The 18,764-nt window shown below is 41.9% G+C and overlaps 1 protein-coding gene across 2 annotated transcripts in view; it reads left to right on the top strand.

Moving 5' to 3' along the window:
• Nucleotides 1–18,456, top strand: part of LOC143301645 (aldo-keto reductase 1B-like) — a 28,585-nt gene extending 10,129 nt beyond the window's left edge. For both annotated transcript variants that reach the window (XM_076616074.1, XM_076616076.1), the window contains exons 6-10: nucleotides 999–1,102; nucleotides 3,737–3,809; nucleotides 4,475–4,558; nucleotides 9,580–9,662; nucleotides 9,955–18,456. In XM_076616074.1, the coding sequence (XP_076472189.1) occupies nucleotides 999–1,102; nucleotides 3,737–3,809; nucleotides 4,475–4,558; nucleotides 9,580–9,662; nucleotides 9,955–9,997 (387 nt within the window). In that variant the 3' untranslated portion in view covers nucleotides 9,998–18,456. The remainder of the gene's footprint in view (nucleotides 1–998; nucleotides 1,103–3,736; nucleotides 3,810–4,474; nucleotides 4,559–9,579; nucleotides 9,663–9,954) is intronic.
• Nucleotides 18,457–18,764: the final 308 nt, after the last annotated feature.

The raw sequence follows: 18,764 nt of genomic DNA, 5'->3' as shown, positions 1-18,764 counted from the left end.
TACAGTTTGAGGTAATTGCTGTGTGTGTGTTGTACAGTTTGAGGATTTTGCTGTGTGTGTTGTACAGTTTGAGGATTTTGCTGTGTGTGTTGTACAGTTTGAGGTGATTGCTGTGTGTGTTGTACAGTTTGAGGTGATTGCTGTGTGTGTTGTACAGTTTGAGGTGATTGCTGTGTGTGTTGTACAGTTTGAGGTGATTGCTGTGTGTGTTGTACAGTTTAAGGATTTTGCTGTGTGTGTTGTACAGTTTGAGGTGATTGCTGTGTGTGTGTTGTACAGTTTGAGGATTTTGCTGTGTGTGTTGCACAGTTTGAAGTGTTTGCTCTGTGTGTTGTACAGTTTGAGGTGATTGCTGTGTGTGTGTTGTACAGTTTGAAGTGATTGCTGTGTGTGTTGTACAGTTTGAGGTAATTGCTGTGTGTGTGTTGTACAGTTTGAGGATTTTGCTGTGTGTGTTGTACAGATTGAAGTGATTGCTGTGTGTGTTGTACAGTTTGAGGTAATTGCTGTGTGTGTGTTGTACAGTTTGAGGATTTTGCTGTGTGTGTTGTACAGATTGAAGTGATTGCTGTGTGTGTTGTACAGTTTGAGGTGATTGCTGTGTGTGTTGTACAGTTTGAGGTGATTGCTGTGTGTGTTGTACAGTTTGAGGTGATTGCTGTGTGTGTGTTGTACAGTTTGAAGTGATTGCTGTGTGTGTTGTACAGTTTGAGGTGATTGCTGTGTGTGTTGTACAGTTTAAGGATTTTGCTGTGTGTGTTGTACAGTTTGAGGTGATTGCTGTGTGTGTTGTACAGTTTGAGGTGTGTGTTGTACAGTTTGAGGATCTTGCTGTGTGTGTTGCACAGTTTGAAGTGTTTGCTCTGTGTGTTGTACAGTTTGAGGTGATTGCTGTGTGTGTTGTACAGTTTGAGGTGTTTGCTGTGTGTGTTGTACAGTTTGAGGTGATTGCTGTGTGTGTTGTACAGTTTGAGGTGATGGCTGTGTGTGTTGTACAGTTTGAGGTGAACTGCTACATTGGCAACAGGAAGCTGATTGAGTTCTGCCAGAGCAAGGACATCGTCCCCACCGCCTTCGGTCCTCTGGGCACGCCCAGTAAAGAGTAAGATCTGTTTTCAGTTTCAGTTTCAGTTTCTCGAGGAGCTGTCACTACGTTCGGACAAATCCATATATGCTGCACCTCATCTGCTTGGCAGATGCCTGACCAGCAGCGTAACCCAACGCACTTTTCAGGCCTCAAGTGCATGCTTATATATTTGTGTAATTATGAGAGTGGATTTCTTTCACACAGTTTTGCCAGAGGACAACACTTTTGTTGCCATGGGTTCTTTTTCAGTGCGCCAAGACCGTGCTGCACATGGCACCCCGGTTTATCGTTTCATCCATGCTCGGTTTGATTTTCTTGTCAAACATTGGGAGAAAGGCTGAGAGCAGGATTTGAACCCAAACCCTCTACGGACGCTTTATTCGGCAGATAAGCGTCTTAACCATTATGCTGTCTTGTTCCCTCAAGAGAGTAAGATGGATTATTTTTAACATACACGTGCTACAGAGCGACTCAAAGTGAAATCAACTTTATTTCATTTTCCGGGAAGTTTGCATTTTGTTGTGTGTACATTGCTAACAATACAGTTTCAGTTTCAGTTTCAGTTTCAGTAGCTCAAGGAGGCGTCACTGCGCTCGGACAAATCCATATACGCTACACCACATCTGCCAAGCAGATGCCTGACCAGCGGCGTAGCCCAACGCACTTAGTCAGGCCTTGAGAAAAACAACAACCCAAAACAGAGAGAGAATGAGAGAGAGATACCGAGAAAGAGAGAGCAAGACAGACACAGACAGACAGACAGACACACACACACACACACACACACACACACACACACACACACACAGATAGTCAGAGAGAGTTATACAGAGATACACCAAGAGAGAGAGAGACACAGAGAGAGACAGAGACAGAGACACAGAGAAGGGGAGAAAGACAGGTAGGGGAGAGAAAGAGAGACAGATCAACAGAGAGAGAGACACAGAGACATAGAGGGGGAGACAGAGAAACAGACAGACAGACAGACGGTGGAGTGATGGCCTAGAGGTAACGTGTCCGCCTACATAAAATAAAACGCTTGAGAGATAGGAAATTAACAAACAATTAGGCATGGAGATGAAATGATTAACAAATAGTAAAGAGTGGTAACTCTCTCCATTCACAAGGTACACAACTTCAAGTCAGTGCTGCTTACGCTACCGATTCAGCTAGCACACAGGTAAATAAAAGGTACATTGGAACAAACCCAGACATTTCCTCAAAAAGGAAGCGCTGAGCCTGTCCTCATACCGATCATTATTTACCTGTGTGCTAGCTGAATTGGTAGCGTAAGCAGCACTGACTTGAAGTTGTGTACCTTGTGAATAGAGAGAGTTACCACTCTTTACTATATGGTAATGTGATAGTCAAAGAAGGAAAAAATAATGCTGTAGAGTCAGCACACAGCAGCAAAGGCGCTTCCTTTTTGAGGAAGTGTCTGGGTCTTTTCCAGTGTACCTTTTATTTATCTGTGTGCTAGCTAAATTGGTAGCGTAAGTAGCACTGACTTGAAGTTGTGTACCTTGTGAATGGAGAGAGTTACCACTCTTTACTACTTGAGAGATAGCTATAGATATCAGACTTGCTTTGCTATGACTGTTGAGTGTGATTTTGTTGAATATGTTTAAAACAAAGTTTTACCGTTTTGCTTGTAATCTGTTTGTATCACAGACTTCACCACACTTCCTTTCTCTGCTGAGATAATAAATGTGTCCTGATTCTGATATATAGATATATAGATGTGTACAGATACAGGTATATATACATATATATGACAGACAGCAGGATCCTAAAGATGATTTTGTATGGCCAGCTGAAGGAAGGCCACCGTGAACTTGGAAGACCCTGCAACCGCTTCAAGGACACCTTGAAGACAAACCTCAAAGCCTGTGACATAGACATCGCTTCCTGTGAAACTGATGCTCTTGACCGCTCTCGCTGGAGGATGCTGTGCTCTAGTGGCATAAAGACGTTTGAAAACAAGAGAACGCTGGCCATTAAGGAGAAGCGTGAGTAAAGGAAGCAGGGCTCAACCTCTGGAGACGTTTTCCCTTGCAACACCTGTGGGAAGTGCTGTGCATCCAGAATCGGCCTCTTCTCCCATATGAGGACACACACTGACAGATAAGCCTGCCTGCCTACTCATCCATCGGACCAATGGGAGACTCTATCATCATATATATATATATATATATATATATATATTTTTTTTTTAAAGAACTTCTCATCTTCTTCTTCTTCTGCGTTCACTCGTATGCACATGAGTGGGCTTTTACGTGTATGACCGTTTTTACCCTGCCATGTAGGCAGCCATACTCCGTTTTCAGGGGTGTGCATGCTGGGTATGTTCTTGTTTCCATAACCCACCGAACGCACTAGCAGGTCTGCACATATGTTGACCCGGGAGATCGTAATAATCTCCACCCTTTACCCACCAGGCGCCGTCACTGTGATTCGAACCCGGGACCCTCAGATTGACAGTCCAACGCTTTAACCACTCGGCTATTGCGCCCGACGTAAGAACTTCTCAAGAGCCCTGATATTTCCTGGTCACAATGATTGGGAATTAAAGGACCTCTTAAATGAAGGAAAGTTACAGGTTAACCAGCAAGTACCCAGTGTGGTTTTCTTTTTCGATCTGTTTCACAGCGGCAATTTAGGTCTCTTGAAAGAGCCAGTCATCTCAGAGTTGGCTGCCAAATACAAGAAAACTCCAGGGCAGGTAAGAGAATTTAGGATTTCAAGTATTGATACAGAAATATGAAAAAGGTTTTCTTGACGGTTTCACCTGTGTATCTGACTGAAAGCTCTTGTTCTTCGTGACAATGTTTTTCATTTTCACTCTCGTGTTATCTCAGTCGGTTATTTCTCGACTTGCTTATTTGAATTGGTAACTGTATCTGTTACCATTTGCCTTGCAGTCTGGATGTTGATAAGTAGATGTTGTTTCGTTGGTGGATTATTGATGATTTTTTTGTATAAAAAGTTTCATATTCAATATAGGTTGCTGTGGGTTTCAGTGTGTGTGTGTGTGTGTGTGTGCGTGTGAGTGTGTGTGTGTGTGTGAAGGTCACTGTGGGTTTCAGTGTGTGTGTGTGTGTGTAGGTCACTGTGGGTTTCAGTGTGTGTGTGTGTGTGTGTGTGTGTGTGTGAGTGTGTGTGTATACGTGTGTGTGTGTATATATGTGTATGTGTGTGTGGATGTACATTGCATGTGCATGTGGGCATGACTATGGGTGCGTGGGTGGGTGCATAGGTGTGTTTGGACAGTCACAAACGGAACAAATGATGCAAACGGTCATGTGTGACTTTACCGGCTTACGCATGTTACTGCAAGCATTCATTTCAAACTGCCTTAGTTCCCTAACACACACGATCATCGTTCAGGTCGCCCTGAGGTTTCTGGTTCAGCAGAACATCACCGTGGTCCCCAAGAGCGTCACACCGGTGAGGATTGAAGAAAACATCAAGGTAAGTCTTGGTACTGCTGGAAGCTCCTGGTAAGGGTTGGTACATTACTGCTGGAAACTCTTGGTAAGATTTTTCCGATCTCCCAGGTCAACATATGTGCCTGTGCCTGAACCCCCTTCGTGTGTATATGCAAGCAGAAGATCAAATACGCACGTTAAAGATCCTGTTATCCATGTCAGCATTCGGTGGGTTATGGAAACAAGAACATACCCAGCATGCACACCCCCGAAAGCGGAGTATGGCTGCCTACATGGTGGGGTAAAAACGGTCATACACGTAAAAAGCCCACTCGCGTATACACGAGTGAACGTGGGAGTTGAAGCCCACAAACGCAGAAGAAGAAGAAGAAGGACAGCAGGTTGGATGGAGTTTTATAAAAACATGTTTTCAGCATCAGACACAAAACGAGAGCGCCAAAGAATCGATAGACAGACAGAAAAAAAACAAAAACAAAAACAACCTTAGCCGTATGCTGAGCACAGGAACAGGAGTCAAAATGGCTGCTGGAAAAGGGGGCGCTAGTCAGACGCAAAGGGGAGGTAACCTGCTTAAGGAAGTTATCAGCCGTAGCTACTTTCGTTTTTTCCGCATAGGTGGGTAGTAGTTTGCACAGGACAGGAATGTCAGACCCCTCCCCTGCCGGAGTCTGCACTAGTGGGTCATGGTAAGTATGTTAGATAAACGTAATTTTAGGAAGAAAATTTCATTTCGGCTCTCAAGGTGTGGCCAGCGCTCTGGGTCTATGTGTCGATCAGACATCCACTCCCACTTTTTGTAAAGAGTTTTTGTTTTATAGCAGATGCGGTGTCGCATTATAGGTCAGTCGGCATGTTTTGACACCTCCTTGAAGCTGAAACTGAAGCATATCAGCAGGACTGCAGTTAGCATACAGTTTCTTTCTCCTGTTTTGTTCATGTGATCAGCGAATGAGGAAACGTCTCTCGTATCACGTGTATATGCCTTGCAGTGTTTATAATCTATCTTCTTCTTCTTCTTCATTCATGGGCTGCAGCTCCCACATTCACTCTTATGAGCTTGTACGTGTATGGCCGTTTTTACCCCCGCCATTTAGGCAGCCATAATCCACTTTCAGGGGAATACATGCAGGATATGTTCTTGTTTCCATAACCCACCAAATGTTGACATAGATGCTGATGTAGATTACAGGATCTTTAACCTGTACATTTGATCCTCTGCATGCATATACCAGCAGGTCTGCTCATCTGTTGACTTGGGATGTCAGGAAAATCTCCACCCTTTACCCACAAAGCACTGTGTCTGGGATTTGAACCCGGGCCCCTCAGATTGAAAGTTCAACATTTTAACCACTCGGCTCTTGCACGTGTCACAGCGTTTATAGTGAATACAGCTGTGAAAACAGAAGGCACCAAAGTTGACATTGATTGATTGATTGATGTTGATACTTATATAGCGCCTACCCTCGGTCAGAGACCAAGCTCTAAGCGCTTTACATACACGGGGACATTTGCACAACAGGCTGCCTACCTGGGTAGAGCCGACTGACGGCTGCCACTGGGCGCTCATCATTTGTTTCCTGTGTCATTCAGATTTCAGACGCACACACATACACACTCAGATAGACATGTGACATTTTACGTGTATGACCGTTTTTGGTTTTTTTTGTTTGTTTTTTTATTTACCCCGCCATGTAGGCAGCCATACTCCGTTTTCGGGGGTGTGCATGCTGGGTATATTCTTGTTTCCATAACTCACCGAACGCTGACATGGATTGCAGGATCTTTAACGTGCGTATTTGATCTTCTGCGTGTGCATACACACGAAGGGGGTTCAGGCACTAGCAGGTCTGCACATATGTTGACCTGGGAGATCGGAAAAATCTCCACCCTTTACCCACCAGGTGCATCGAGATTCGAACCCAGGACCCTCAGATTGAAAGTCCAGCGCTTTAACCATTCGGCTATTGCACCCGACATTTGAGCAAGACAAGAAAGAAACAAATGTATTTGTTGTTCATTATATTTTTCTTATAGTCATTGTTTGAATAATGTGAAAGGACTTTCAACCCGTAAGGTTCTTGATACTTCTGTTCCATGACAGAACTTGTTGTTGTCTTCAGTGTAACGTCTTTCCACTTGAAGTGATATTAGATGACAGAACATGTTGTTGTCTTCAATGTAACGTCTTTCCATGTATGGTGTGTCCATCGAGATCGATGATGACCATCGTTGTCATCCAGATGGGGGATGGGGGATGGGGGGAGGGTGGTGGTGGGGTGGGGGGAAGGATGCTCATGAATCTATCTGTGAGTGCGCAGATGGCTGAATAGTCCAATCTGCGCACGAAATGTTCGCTGACAGTTGGGGCAGACAAAGACAGGCATATCATTGTCAGGGAGCTTGTTTGCCCGTGACTTTCTGGCCTGCCTCTTCTCAACAGCTGCAGCAGTCCTGTTGGCCTCGCACAACCTGGCGCCTTTGTGCACAGCAGCGCGCCATTTGTCACGGTCCACTGCAGATTCCTCCCAGGAGTCAGGGTTGATATCAAACGCTTTCAGAGAGACTTTCAGAGTATCTCTGAAGCGCTTCTTCTGACCTCCGTGTGACCTCTTCCCTTGTTGCAGCTCGCCATAGAAGAGCCTTTTGGGCAGCCGATGGTCTGGCATGCGCGCCACGTGTCCAGCCCAGCGAAGCTGGGACTGCATCAGGATGGTGAAGATGCTGGGAAGGGTGGCTTTTGCGAGCACCTCTGTGTCAGGGGTCTTGTCTTGCCACTTGATGTTCAGTAGCTTCCTGAGGCATGTTGTGTGGAAGTGGTTCAGCTTCTTGGCATGTCGTTGGTACACTGTCCAAGTTTCGCAGGCGTACAGTAGTGTGGGGAGAACTACTGCTCTGTAGACCTTTAGCTTGGTCTCAAGACTAATGCCTCTTCTGTTCCAGACATTTGCATTGAGTCTACCAAAAGCTGCGCTTGCTCTTGCAATCCTGACGTTCACTTCATCGTCGATTGTCACATTTCGTGACAGTGTGCTGCCAAGGTATGTGAACCGCTCCACCGCACTGAGTCTCTGACCGTTGACTGTGATGTTGGGCTCAACGTAGGGTTTCCCTGGGGCTGGCTGATGGAGAACTTCAGTTTTCCTCGTGCTGATGGTAAGGCCGAAGTTCCTGCTGGCAGTGGCAAACTTGTCGACGCTGAGTTGCATGTCAGCTTCAGATCCAGCGTTGAGGGCACAATCATCAGCAAACAAAAAGTCTCTGATGATGTCTGTCATGACCTTCGTTTTTGCTTGAAGCCTTCTGAGGTTAAACAGCTTGCCATCTGTTCGGTACTTTAGGCCGATTCCAACATCGCCATCTCTGAAGGCATCAGTAAGCATTGCAGAGAACATGAGGCTGAACAGCGTTGGAGCCAGGACGCAGCCTTGCTTGACACCATTTGTGACAGCAAAAGGAGCAGATGTTTCACCATTGTCCTGGACTCGAGCCTGCATGCCTTCATGGAATTGGCTGACCAAGGAAATAAATTTCCGAGGGCATGCGTACTTGGCCATGATCTTCCACAGTCCCTCTCTACTCACGGTGTCGAAGGCCTTAGTGAGGTCGACATAGGTGGAGAACAGATCAGCATTTTGCTCCTGACATTTCTCTTGCAGCTGCCTTGCAGCAAACACCATGTCAGTGGTTCCGCGCTTTTTCCGGAATCCACATTGGCTCTCAGGCAAATAACCTTGGTCAAGGTGTGCTGTGAGGCGGTTAAGTAGGATCCTGGCAAGTATCTTGCCTGCGATGGAGAGCAAGGAAATGCCCCGATGGTTATCACAGGCTTGCCGGTTCCCCTTTCGCTTGTACAAGTGAATGATAGATGCATCTTTGAAATCCTGGGGGATCGTCTCTTCTTTCCACATGAGTGAGTACAGCTGATGAAGCTTCTCAGTCAGCACAGTGCCTCCATCCTTGTAGACCTCTGCTGGTATGGAGTCTGAGCCAGGTGCTTTGCCACTGGATAGCAGACGGATTGCTTTCTGGGTCTCAAGAAGTGTTGGCGGATCATCCAGTGCTTCGTTGGTGGGGACTTGTGGGAGACGGTCTATGGCTTCATCATTTATGGAGGAAGGGCGATTTAAGACACTGTTGAAGTGCTCAGCCCATCGTTCAAGAATGTTCTCCTTCTCGGTGATCAAGGTATTCCCATCTGCACTGAGGAGGGGGGATGATCCTGAGGATGTGGGGCCGTAGACTTCTTTTAAGGCATCATAGAACCTCTTCATATCGTGCCTGTCAGCATATCCCTGGATCTCATCAGCTTTGTCACTCAGCCACTTATCTTGCATCTGGCGTAACTTTTGCTGAACAGTCCTGCGGATGTCATTGTATGCATCCTTTTTTGATGTGGACTTTGGGTTGCTCAGGTGGGCTTGATGCAGACGGCGTTTCTCATCCAGAAGCTGCTTGATTTCATCACAGTTTTCATCAAACCAGTCTTTGTGCTTTCTGGTCATGGGTCCCAGGGTCTCTGAAGCTGTACTATATGTCTTTCCATGTGAAGTGATATTAGATGACAGAACTTGTCAACTGGAAAATTTTGGTGAGAAATTGAAACACCGTTCACATGTAAAAGTGTGTGAAGAAACTAAAGCACCAGTGACTCTACAGCATTATTTTTTCCTTCTTTGACTGTCACATTACCATATAGTAAAGAGTGGTAACTCTCTCCATTCACAAGGTACACAGCTTCAAGTTATTGCTGCTTACGCTACCGATTCAGCTAGCACACAGGTAAATAATTATTGGTATAAGGACAGGCCCAGCGCTTCCTTTTTGAGGAAATGTCTGGGTTTGTTCCAATGTACCTTTTATTTACCTGTGTGCTAGCTGAATCGGTAGCATAAGCAGCACTGACTTGAAGTTGTGTACCTTGTGAATGGAGAGAGTTACCACTCTTTACTATTTGTTAATCATTTCATCTCCATGCCTAATTGTTTGTTTGTCATCACATTACCATGTTTTTGTATTTGGTTGTTTGTTGGGGTTTTTTTTCAGGTTTTTGATTTCGAATTGACATCAGAGGAGATGGAGAAGCTGTACAGTCTGAACAAAAATTTCAGAAACTACAGTGAACAGATGTAAGTATCTGTTTGGGTTTTTTTTTTGTGTGAGCTTTCTTGTTTTATTCTCTCTCTCTCTCACTCTCTTTTCTCCGCAAGCACAGAGTCATGTGCATACAGGTACTCACAAACGTACATGCACAAGCACATAGGCTTGCATGCATGCATACACTCATGCACACACACATGCGTATGTGCGCTTATGCGCACGTGCAGTCTCTCTCACACACACACACACACACATTTGCAGTCACACAGTGTTGTATTCTGCAGTACGGTACGGTATTGTATTGTATTTGTGTGTTTTCAGAGCTGTTGACCACAAGTATTACCCATTTTGGGAGGAGTTTTGATGTGCCGTAGTGGAGCTGTGGCTTGCTGATCCTCTATGGACTCCAGCTGATGTGTGACGTGAGGACATCGCTGGCCACGGCACCGAAGTTCTGTCTGGTCGTTTTGAGTTGTGACTGAGCACTATGATACTTGTGACCGCATTTATTTTTCTGAGATGATTTAGTTTTTCTCTCTTTTGTTTATGATACCGCACATTTCTTTTCTTTTTTTTTCTTTTCTTTGGTTATTGCCTTTCTTTCCCTTCTTTCCCTTCTTTTTCTTTTTTCCTTGAATGTTTTATTTGTGAATTGAATTTGTTTATGAAGATCTGCTCAACACAGAATTGCTATATTTTCTTTCTATTCAACTGTATTTGATTTATTGCATTTTGCAATACAATGATTTTTTTTTTTTTTTGTATAGTGTCCAGGGACTTAAGCCTTAAGTCTATGAGGTGTTTTCCCCTCTCACTCTTGACCTTTCAACACCTTACAGATGTGTGACCTGTTCAGTATGTCTTATGATACGGTTGTAGTTCCAAAACTGTTTCGCTCTGATGAAAAATAGCTTAGATACAGCTACTCTTGCGCCTACTCTTCCTCCTCATCCTCCTACTACTACTACTAATAATAATGCATTTACATAGCGCTTGAAAACCTCTCAGGGTGCCTTGCAATAACATTTTAATTCAGACACAAAGCCTCCTCCTCCTACTACTACGAATGATAATAATGCATTTACATAGCACTTTGAAACCTCTTGGGGTGCTTTGCAATGACATTTTAAATCAGACACAAAGCACGCCAGAACACACACATGCAAACACAAACACACATGGAAGAAATGGATGTCAGTCCATACAACACAGAGCAGCATTGCCCGCCCTCAGAAAACGACATAACTATGTCAGGGCATCTCTCGGTTAAAAGTCGGCCGAAACAGAGACCTTGCTACATCACACATTAAGAAGCAGTAACCTCCACTAATAATAATAATAATAGTTCTTATATGGTGCAAAACTCGTGATGTAATGGGCTCTAAGCACTGTACATGAAACAGCACATACACAATAGTGCATAATAACATATCTCTGCACATGAAAAAACAACGCATGTATGTATATCTATACACCAAGACAGTACTACAAATTGCACGTATAAACACACACACACACACACACACACACACACACTCATTCTGTTCAACAAGCGAGGAACTTGATTCTTTTGTTGTGTTATACTGAGCTTGATTTGTATGTGTCATGACAAAACCTCATGAATAAGTGCGTCTTGGAATTTTTTGTTCAGACATTTTGCAAATCAAAGTCTGCCATACATGCAGAACAGTGCCTTACAGACGGAAATTTTACAGCAGTTCAGAAGTTATGGTGATGTGATGACCTGTGTGTGTGTGTGTGTGTGTGTGAACAAGAAAATTTTGGAGTGATTAAAGACAATATATCTACAGACGTACATATTTTCAGATGTGCACGTGCACACACACACACACACACACACACTTTCTTTGCACTGATTTTCTACACACATACATAAATAACTGAAAATTCTTTGTCATCGTCGTATTTTCTGGATTTCTTCTTTCAGTTTCCTTTCTCTCTTGTTTGAAAATGTGCTGAACACATTGTTTTCTGGTGTGTTGGATTCTGTAACACATTGTTTTCTGGTGTGTTGGATTCTGTAACACATTGTTTTCTGGTGTGTTGGATTCTGTAACACATTGTTTTCTGGTGTGTTGGATTCTGTAACACATTGTTTTCTGGTGTGTTTGATTCTGTAACACATTGTTTTCTGGTATGTTGGATTCTGTAACACATTGTTTTCTGGTATGTTGGATTCTGTAACACATTGTTTTCTGGTATGTTTGATTCTGTAACACATTGTTTTCTGGTGTGTTTGATTCTGTAACACATTGTTTTCTGGTGTGTTGGATTCTGTAACACATTGTTTTCTGGTGTGTTGGATTCTGTAACACATTGTTTTCTGGTGTGTTTGATTCTGTAACACATTGTTTTCTGGTATGTTGGATTCTGTAACACATTGTTTTCTGGTATGTTGGATTCTGTAACACATTGTTTTCTGGTATGTTTGATTCTGTAACACATTGTTTTCTGGTATGTTTGATTCTGTAACACATTGTTTTCTGGTGTGTTTGATTCTGTAACACATTGTTTTCTGGTATGTTTGATTCTGTAACACATTGTTTTCTGGTATGTTGGATTCTGTTCAGTTTTTAATCTTGTGCAGAGAATGGTTGAATGTTGTTGTTTTTTTCCATTTATGGAAAATTTGTGATAGTTTCACTGTTGGATACTTTCTTCCAAAGAAAAGTACTTACCGATAGAAAGAATTTTCACATTCTTAATCATTTCTTCTTTTTTTTTTTTATGTTATATATATTACATTGATTGTGTTGATTCTTACAGATGATTGGTAGCTATTAAACACTGTAATAGTATTATCTAATGTCTGTATTTAAATGTGCCATTTAAATCTTGATTGACATAGACAATGTTTGGATGACTTTTTTGTGTATTTGCTTTTTTAGTTGAACGTGATTGTGCAGAAATCTTCCATGTTGATATGAAAATTGTTACATACATGATTTGGGGAAGGTTGCCATTTATAAATTACAATTATGTAAATTAAATGATATCATGCATACAATGTTATACTACTGTTGCATTTTTTTAAAACCGCTTTTATGCATAATGCTTGGTTGTAGCTTTGAAGATGGAAGTTATAGGCCTTTTTTTCTTTTTCTTTTTTTTTAAATCCCTTGATCAAGGGGGATAAGTAAGAGGATGAAATGAGAGCTGTGGACTTAAGTGTTAGGAAAAACATTTTTCATATTACATGACAGTACTTAGCATTTTCTTGTTGTTGTTTTTGGGGTTTTTTTTTCATTTCAGTTCCATAGATCCCGGAGCTTCAGCCAGTCCTGCAATGCCTGACTTCAGTCAAATCAAATCAAATCAAATCATGTTGCTTATAGTCCAGTTGATGGCAAATTGATTATTTCAGGCCCATCAGTTCATAAAATGAAAGAGGAAGCTAAATTAATATAAAGGTCAACTCTTTCACTACCACATTTCTGTGTGAAAAACACTCCCCAGCGCCAAATATTTTAGATACAAAGCTTTCAGTCACTGGCTTCAGTTCATGTTGAAACAACACAATGGACTCATTCACTTCAAACGGGGTCATGGAGCAAGGGTTAATCATTATTCTGTTGGCGGGAAACAGGCAGAAGCTGTCAAGCTTTGTTACAACGTGAAAAACGGTCCTATTAACTATAAATCCTGGATATCGACTAATGTCGCCAATGGCGATGCACTGTCTAGTCGACTAAGGTTGCCTATGGTGGTGAAAGAGTTAAATCTTTCCGTCCAGGTAATATTTGAATCAAGTTTGAAATATTTCCTGTAGTCTGCAGTCATTCCTTTCTTCATGTTCTGTGCTTGTGGGCTGCAGTTTCCACACACTCCTGTCTATCAATTGGCTGTCAGGTGTGGCACCATATCTACCCTGCCATTTAGGCAGCCATACTCTGTTTTCAGGGAGATTCATCCATCTTGGGTATTGTTAACACTTCCATAATCCTTCGAATGCTGACATGGCTTACAGGATCTTTAACATGCCATGAGTGGGAGTATTTCCATATTATACATATTTTTGTATTAGCCTTTTGGTGATTTTTTTTCTGTATTTTACTTTGTTTCAGTATTAAGACACACATTTTGTCTTTAAGTGACCCCTGTATCCCAGCTATAAACTTTTTAGTATGACAAAAATCAGACTCTCAACAATGACAAGCATGTTTCATCTTCTGTATGTTCCTGACTGTATTTGAATGTATTACAAATCTGTCCAAACATTTGAATCCATCCAAACATCATGTGGAAGTTTTGACCTTGTTATCCTTAAAGGACATGGGAATATTTTGGCTTTGTACTGATGCAGATCACTACCATCATTAGCAAACCAGGGAAACAGAATCCATCTTCATCAAAAGATAATGTTGGTGATAATGAACATGTTCATCTGGGAGCATTGTTGTCACCGTTGTGTTGCATTGTGTTGTATTTTTATGTCTATTTTTGTCACAAAAGATTTCTCTGTTAGTTTTGGGCTGCTCACTTAGGGAGAGAGTGTCACCATGGAACAGCACCACCCATAATATAAGAATTAGTACTTTACACTCTCTCCTTTTTTCTGTTTTCAAGTGTGTTTGTTGTACTATCAAAGTACATTTTGGACAGAATTTTGCCCGCGACGTTTATCACTGTATTGGTGATCGTTCTATGCTATACCAACAGAGCTGGGTCAACATGCTGTTTTGTCAATAAATATTCAGAAAAGTGCATTCTTGCCAACATGGGAATTCGCTTTTCCCTTATCAGATATGATGTCAGTAGTTATAGATTCACCTGTAATCATGTGAGGGTATCATTTCCTGGAAACTTTCTTTCAGATTTTGTTGATGAATTTGATATATTTCCTTGGTTTTATTGTATTAGCACATGAGACACGAGTTTGTTTTTATTGTTTCTGCACCATTTCAGTATGGTTTTTTTTTTTTACATACTATAGTTTGATATGAATATACTATAGTTTGATATGAATTATATTGTGATAACTTTCTTTATTGAAAGGCATATGACACCAGGGCTTCTGTTGGCTTATACACTGAAGTTTTACGATATTGGTGTTTGATTTTTGTTGCTGGGATTGATTATTGTTTGGCTGTATTGAATTATGTTGCATTGATCGATCATTGTTTGGTTCCATTTGTTGACATAATTACTGTGGATAGTATTTTTGTCTGGTTAAAAAGCATTTTTAGTTGATATGCTTTCAAGAAATTATGTTTACTGTTGAAGCAAATTTCACATGGTGGTGTGCATTTGGACAATACATAAGTGCTCCTGTTTGGCAAAGAGTATATTAACTAATAATTTTGCTTGGTGTATGAGTAGCGTATGCTTAAAATGCCGGAAATACCTGGGCGTATTCAGAACGTAGGTGAGATTCCTGGGGCAACTTTCAAACCACCTGACTCTTTTGAGCAGAGTGTAGTGTGGCTCATTGTCACATTTCTTATCGTTGCATTTGCGTGTCCATGATCTTTCATCACACCAAGACATAGTTGAATGCAGTCATGGTAGGGATTTAATGATTGGAGAAAAAAAACTGTTGCACATGGTAGGGATTTAATGATTGGAGAAAAAACTGTTGCATTGATAGAAGGCAGTTGCTGATTGGATATCATATTAGCTGTAGCTTTTTTTCTGGTAGATTACTGTCACATGGTTTTTCTTGGGTTCATGGATTTTTTCCCCAACTAACTCCATTGCATGTGCCTCTCTAGTCACAGATCACAAGTCATTGGAAAGGCTTTTTAGTTGTGAATCAGTGTTAAGAATATTTTTGAATGAAAAGGTGCTTTTTTCTTTTTCCTTGAGCCATTCCATGATTATCAGCATCAGGTCAAATCTCCTAAGCAATCTTGTTGGGGGAAATCATGTCACGCATTTTGCTCAATTCTGTTATAGCTCAGTATTGACTGTGTTTGTACTTGCTGAAGATTGTACATGTATATGGACAATATCATTCATCATCATTATGCCAATCGCTCCTGGTGGAGCATAGGCCATCGCCGACCCGTCGCCATCACACTCTGTTCTGGGCTGCTCTGGCCATTCCAGTCCAGTTGGTCCCTTGCTGCTTCAGCTCTGCCTCGGTATCTTGCCTCCAGCTGTTGCGAGGCCAGCCTCTCTTCCTCTTTCCCTGCGGGTTCCAGGTCAGGGCTTGGCGTGTGATGCTGGATGCTGGTTTCCTGAGGGTGTGTCCGATCCAGCCCCACTTCCTCCGCAGTATCTGCTTGGCCACTGGTTCCTGTCCCGCTCACTCCAACAGATCTTTGTTTCGGATCTTCTCCTGCCATCGGATTTTGTAGATATGCCTCAGACAGGTGTTGAAGAATGTCTGAATCTTCTGCTGCATCGTCTGGTTGTCCGCCATGTCTCGCATCCGTAGAGCAGAATTGACTTCACATTGGAGTTGAAGATGCAGAGTTTGGTTTTCATGCTGATTGTTCATTGTACAATATACCAGTGCTTAGTCTGTCCCCCCAAATTAGGGCTGCAACAGTGTATGTTAGAGAAAGGGGTTGTGGGTAAACAGTCATCCTGTCATAAACAAAAAGACTTAATAAAGATTACGCTTAACCCTTTTGGCACCAACATTGCAGAAAGGTTTATGGATTGCTCAGTACCAGTGTTGCATTTATTCAGCCAGCTTATTGTATCTGACAGTAAGGCGGATAGCCCTTTACTCTGATAGGAAGAATAAAACAGTTACTGTTTTCAAAACTAGAATCATGTTTATTCATTTACATAAAATGCTGCAAGGGGTAACTCTAGAAAGTCACAACTATTTAAAGAGAGTGACTGTGAAATAAGCTGGCACTTGCAAACACTGCATTCCAGACCAGGAATTCTGTGAAAGGATTAACCCATTCAGCGCCAAGCCTGTTTTATGCTCAGTGCCAACTATTTGCCAAAGGATGGTTTGGTCACAGAAGATTATGATAATATATATATATATATAATGTAGCATGCAGACGACTGAAAGAAAGTATATATAACCTAGATTTTTCTGAGATGAAAATCAACACAGTATCCAATTTAGACAATTTGATATGAATTTAATGATTCTGTGATAGTAAAATTCGTACAGTGATGCTGACGGAAATTTCCGTTCTGAGGCACCTTTTTTGCACACCAGAAGAGGGTGGAAATTTCCGCTCTGGGGCACTCTTTTGCACACCGGAAGAGGGTGGAAATTTCCGCTCTGGGGCACTCTTTTGCACACTGGAAGAAGGTGGAAATTTCTGTTCTGCTGAGGCACCTTTTTTGCACACCAGAAGAGGGTGGAAATTTCCGCTCTGGGGCACTCTTTTGCACACTGGAAGAAGGTGGAAATTTCTGTTCTGCTGAAGCACCTTTTTTGCACACCAGAAGAGGGTGGAAATTTCCATTCTGAGGCACCTTTTCAGCACAACGGAAGAGGGTGGAAAATTCCGTTCTGAGGCACCTTTTTTGCACACCAGAAGAGGGTGGAAATTTCTGTTCTGAGGCACTTTGTTGCACACTGGAAGAAGGTAGAAATTTCTGTTCTGAGGCACCTTTTTGCATTCTGGAAGAGGGTGGAAATTTCTGTTCTGAGGCACCTTTTTGCACACTGGAAGAAGGTAGAAATTTCCACTCTGAGGCACTTTTTTTGCACACCGGAAGAAGGTGGAAATTTCCGTTCTTAGGCACCTTTTTTGCTCACCGGGAGAGGATGGAAATTTCCGTCAGAGGCCTCCTCAAGGGGTGAAAGAAACAAAGGGAAAGAGGTCCAGAGAAAATGCTTGTTGAATCTTTACTATTTAGAGCTACTGGTGGTCAGTTAAGTCCTTTCTGTGGATTTATATGCCATGTTTTTTTTTCTTTCTGCATTCATGGGCTACAACTCTATGAGAAAAAAAAAAATTCTTTCAGCATTCATGGCCTTCAGCTCTAGAAAAAATTAAATGGTCAATTAATGATTACCTTTGCACCTTGCACTTGTTCATTTCAAAAAGGTGCATCAGAGTCAAAATGTGTGCATATACATGTATACACAAATGCATATTCACACACACACACACACACACACACACAATGGGGAGACAGTCAAAAGATAGAACACAACAGTGGAACCTGTTGAAAATGAAGTGAAATTGCCTACAGGTTTATATTCATCTTATATTCATGCAATTTTCATCTTGACAATCACCTACAGAGAAACACACAGCTCAAGTGAGGAATTAATAGTCAGATGAGAACACTGTCTTCTCAGTTTACATAGCATAGTCAGCTGAAGATGATCCTTTGATATTTTTTTGTATATTTTGACTGGTCACAGTAAAGTTTAGGACATGAATATTGTGAGACGCTAAAGGTAGCTCTTTGGTCAGAAAATGACTGTTGTATACATTGTGCTTGATGCCAAGATTTACCCCTCCTCACAGTCCTATAATTATGTGTGTTGATTTTGATTGGCTGTCTTCAAGTGGTGACATCTGTAGGCATTTTGAGATAAAGGGGGATAAATAGCACAGATCTTTACTTTGTCAAATCCTGTTGGATTTGTACTTTATGACATTCCCACAGGATCAACCCTTTAAAATCCCATGTCCCCAGAACACAGATAAAAACTTTGAATACCTGTGTTACATTGGCATCGATCTTTATGCTGTTTGGTGTGATTGTGAGCAGTGATTTGCACGCTTTGCATCCTTCATCGGGGAAAAAGTTTTTGTTTTCTGTTCTGGAATGGGTGTTGCTCAGTGAATTTCCATTTTTTTAGGTTGCTCATTGAACTTTGTGGCATTAATACTGTACCGCCTAATAATAAAAAAACAACAACATCTGCTTCCAGTGTGTGTGTGTGTGTGTGTGTGTGTGTGTGTAGTTGTGTGTTGGAATTGAAATGTTAATGAGAGGATACTAAAACAGATTACAGAGACAAGCAAAAGCCATCCAAATGAAAGCTCTTCACTTGAATCTGTTATATCATCTTCCTGTAGATGCATTATTATGTTGTGACTGTATTTCAGTAACGCATGTTGTCGCTTTCCAACCTATGCCGTTCTTACCATCTCATTCACACACATTCAGGTTTTTCCCTCTCTCTCTCTTTCTCCACCTCTGTCTCACTGCTTTGTCTTCTCGGTTCAAAG

The sequence above is a fragment of the Babylonia areolata genome, chromosome 27 (assembly GCF_041734735.1).
Source record: "Babylonia areolata isolate BAREFJ2019XMU chromosome 27, ASM4173473v1, whole genome shotgun sequence".
NCBI lineage: Eukaryota > Metazoa > Mollusca > Gastropoda > Neogastropoda > Buccinidae > Babylonia > Babylonia areolata.
The sequence above is the reverse complement of the archived record's forward strand: the minus strand, read 5'-3'. Positions and strand labels throughout refer to the sequence as shown.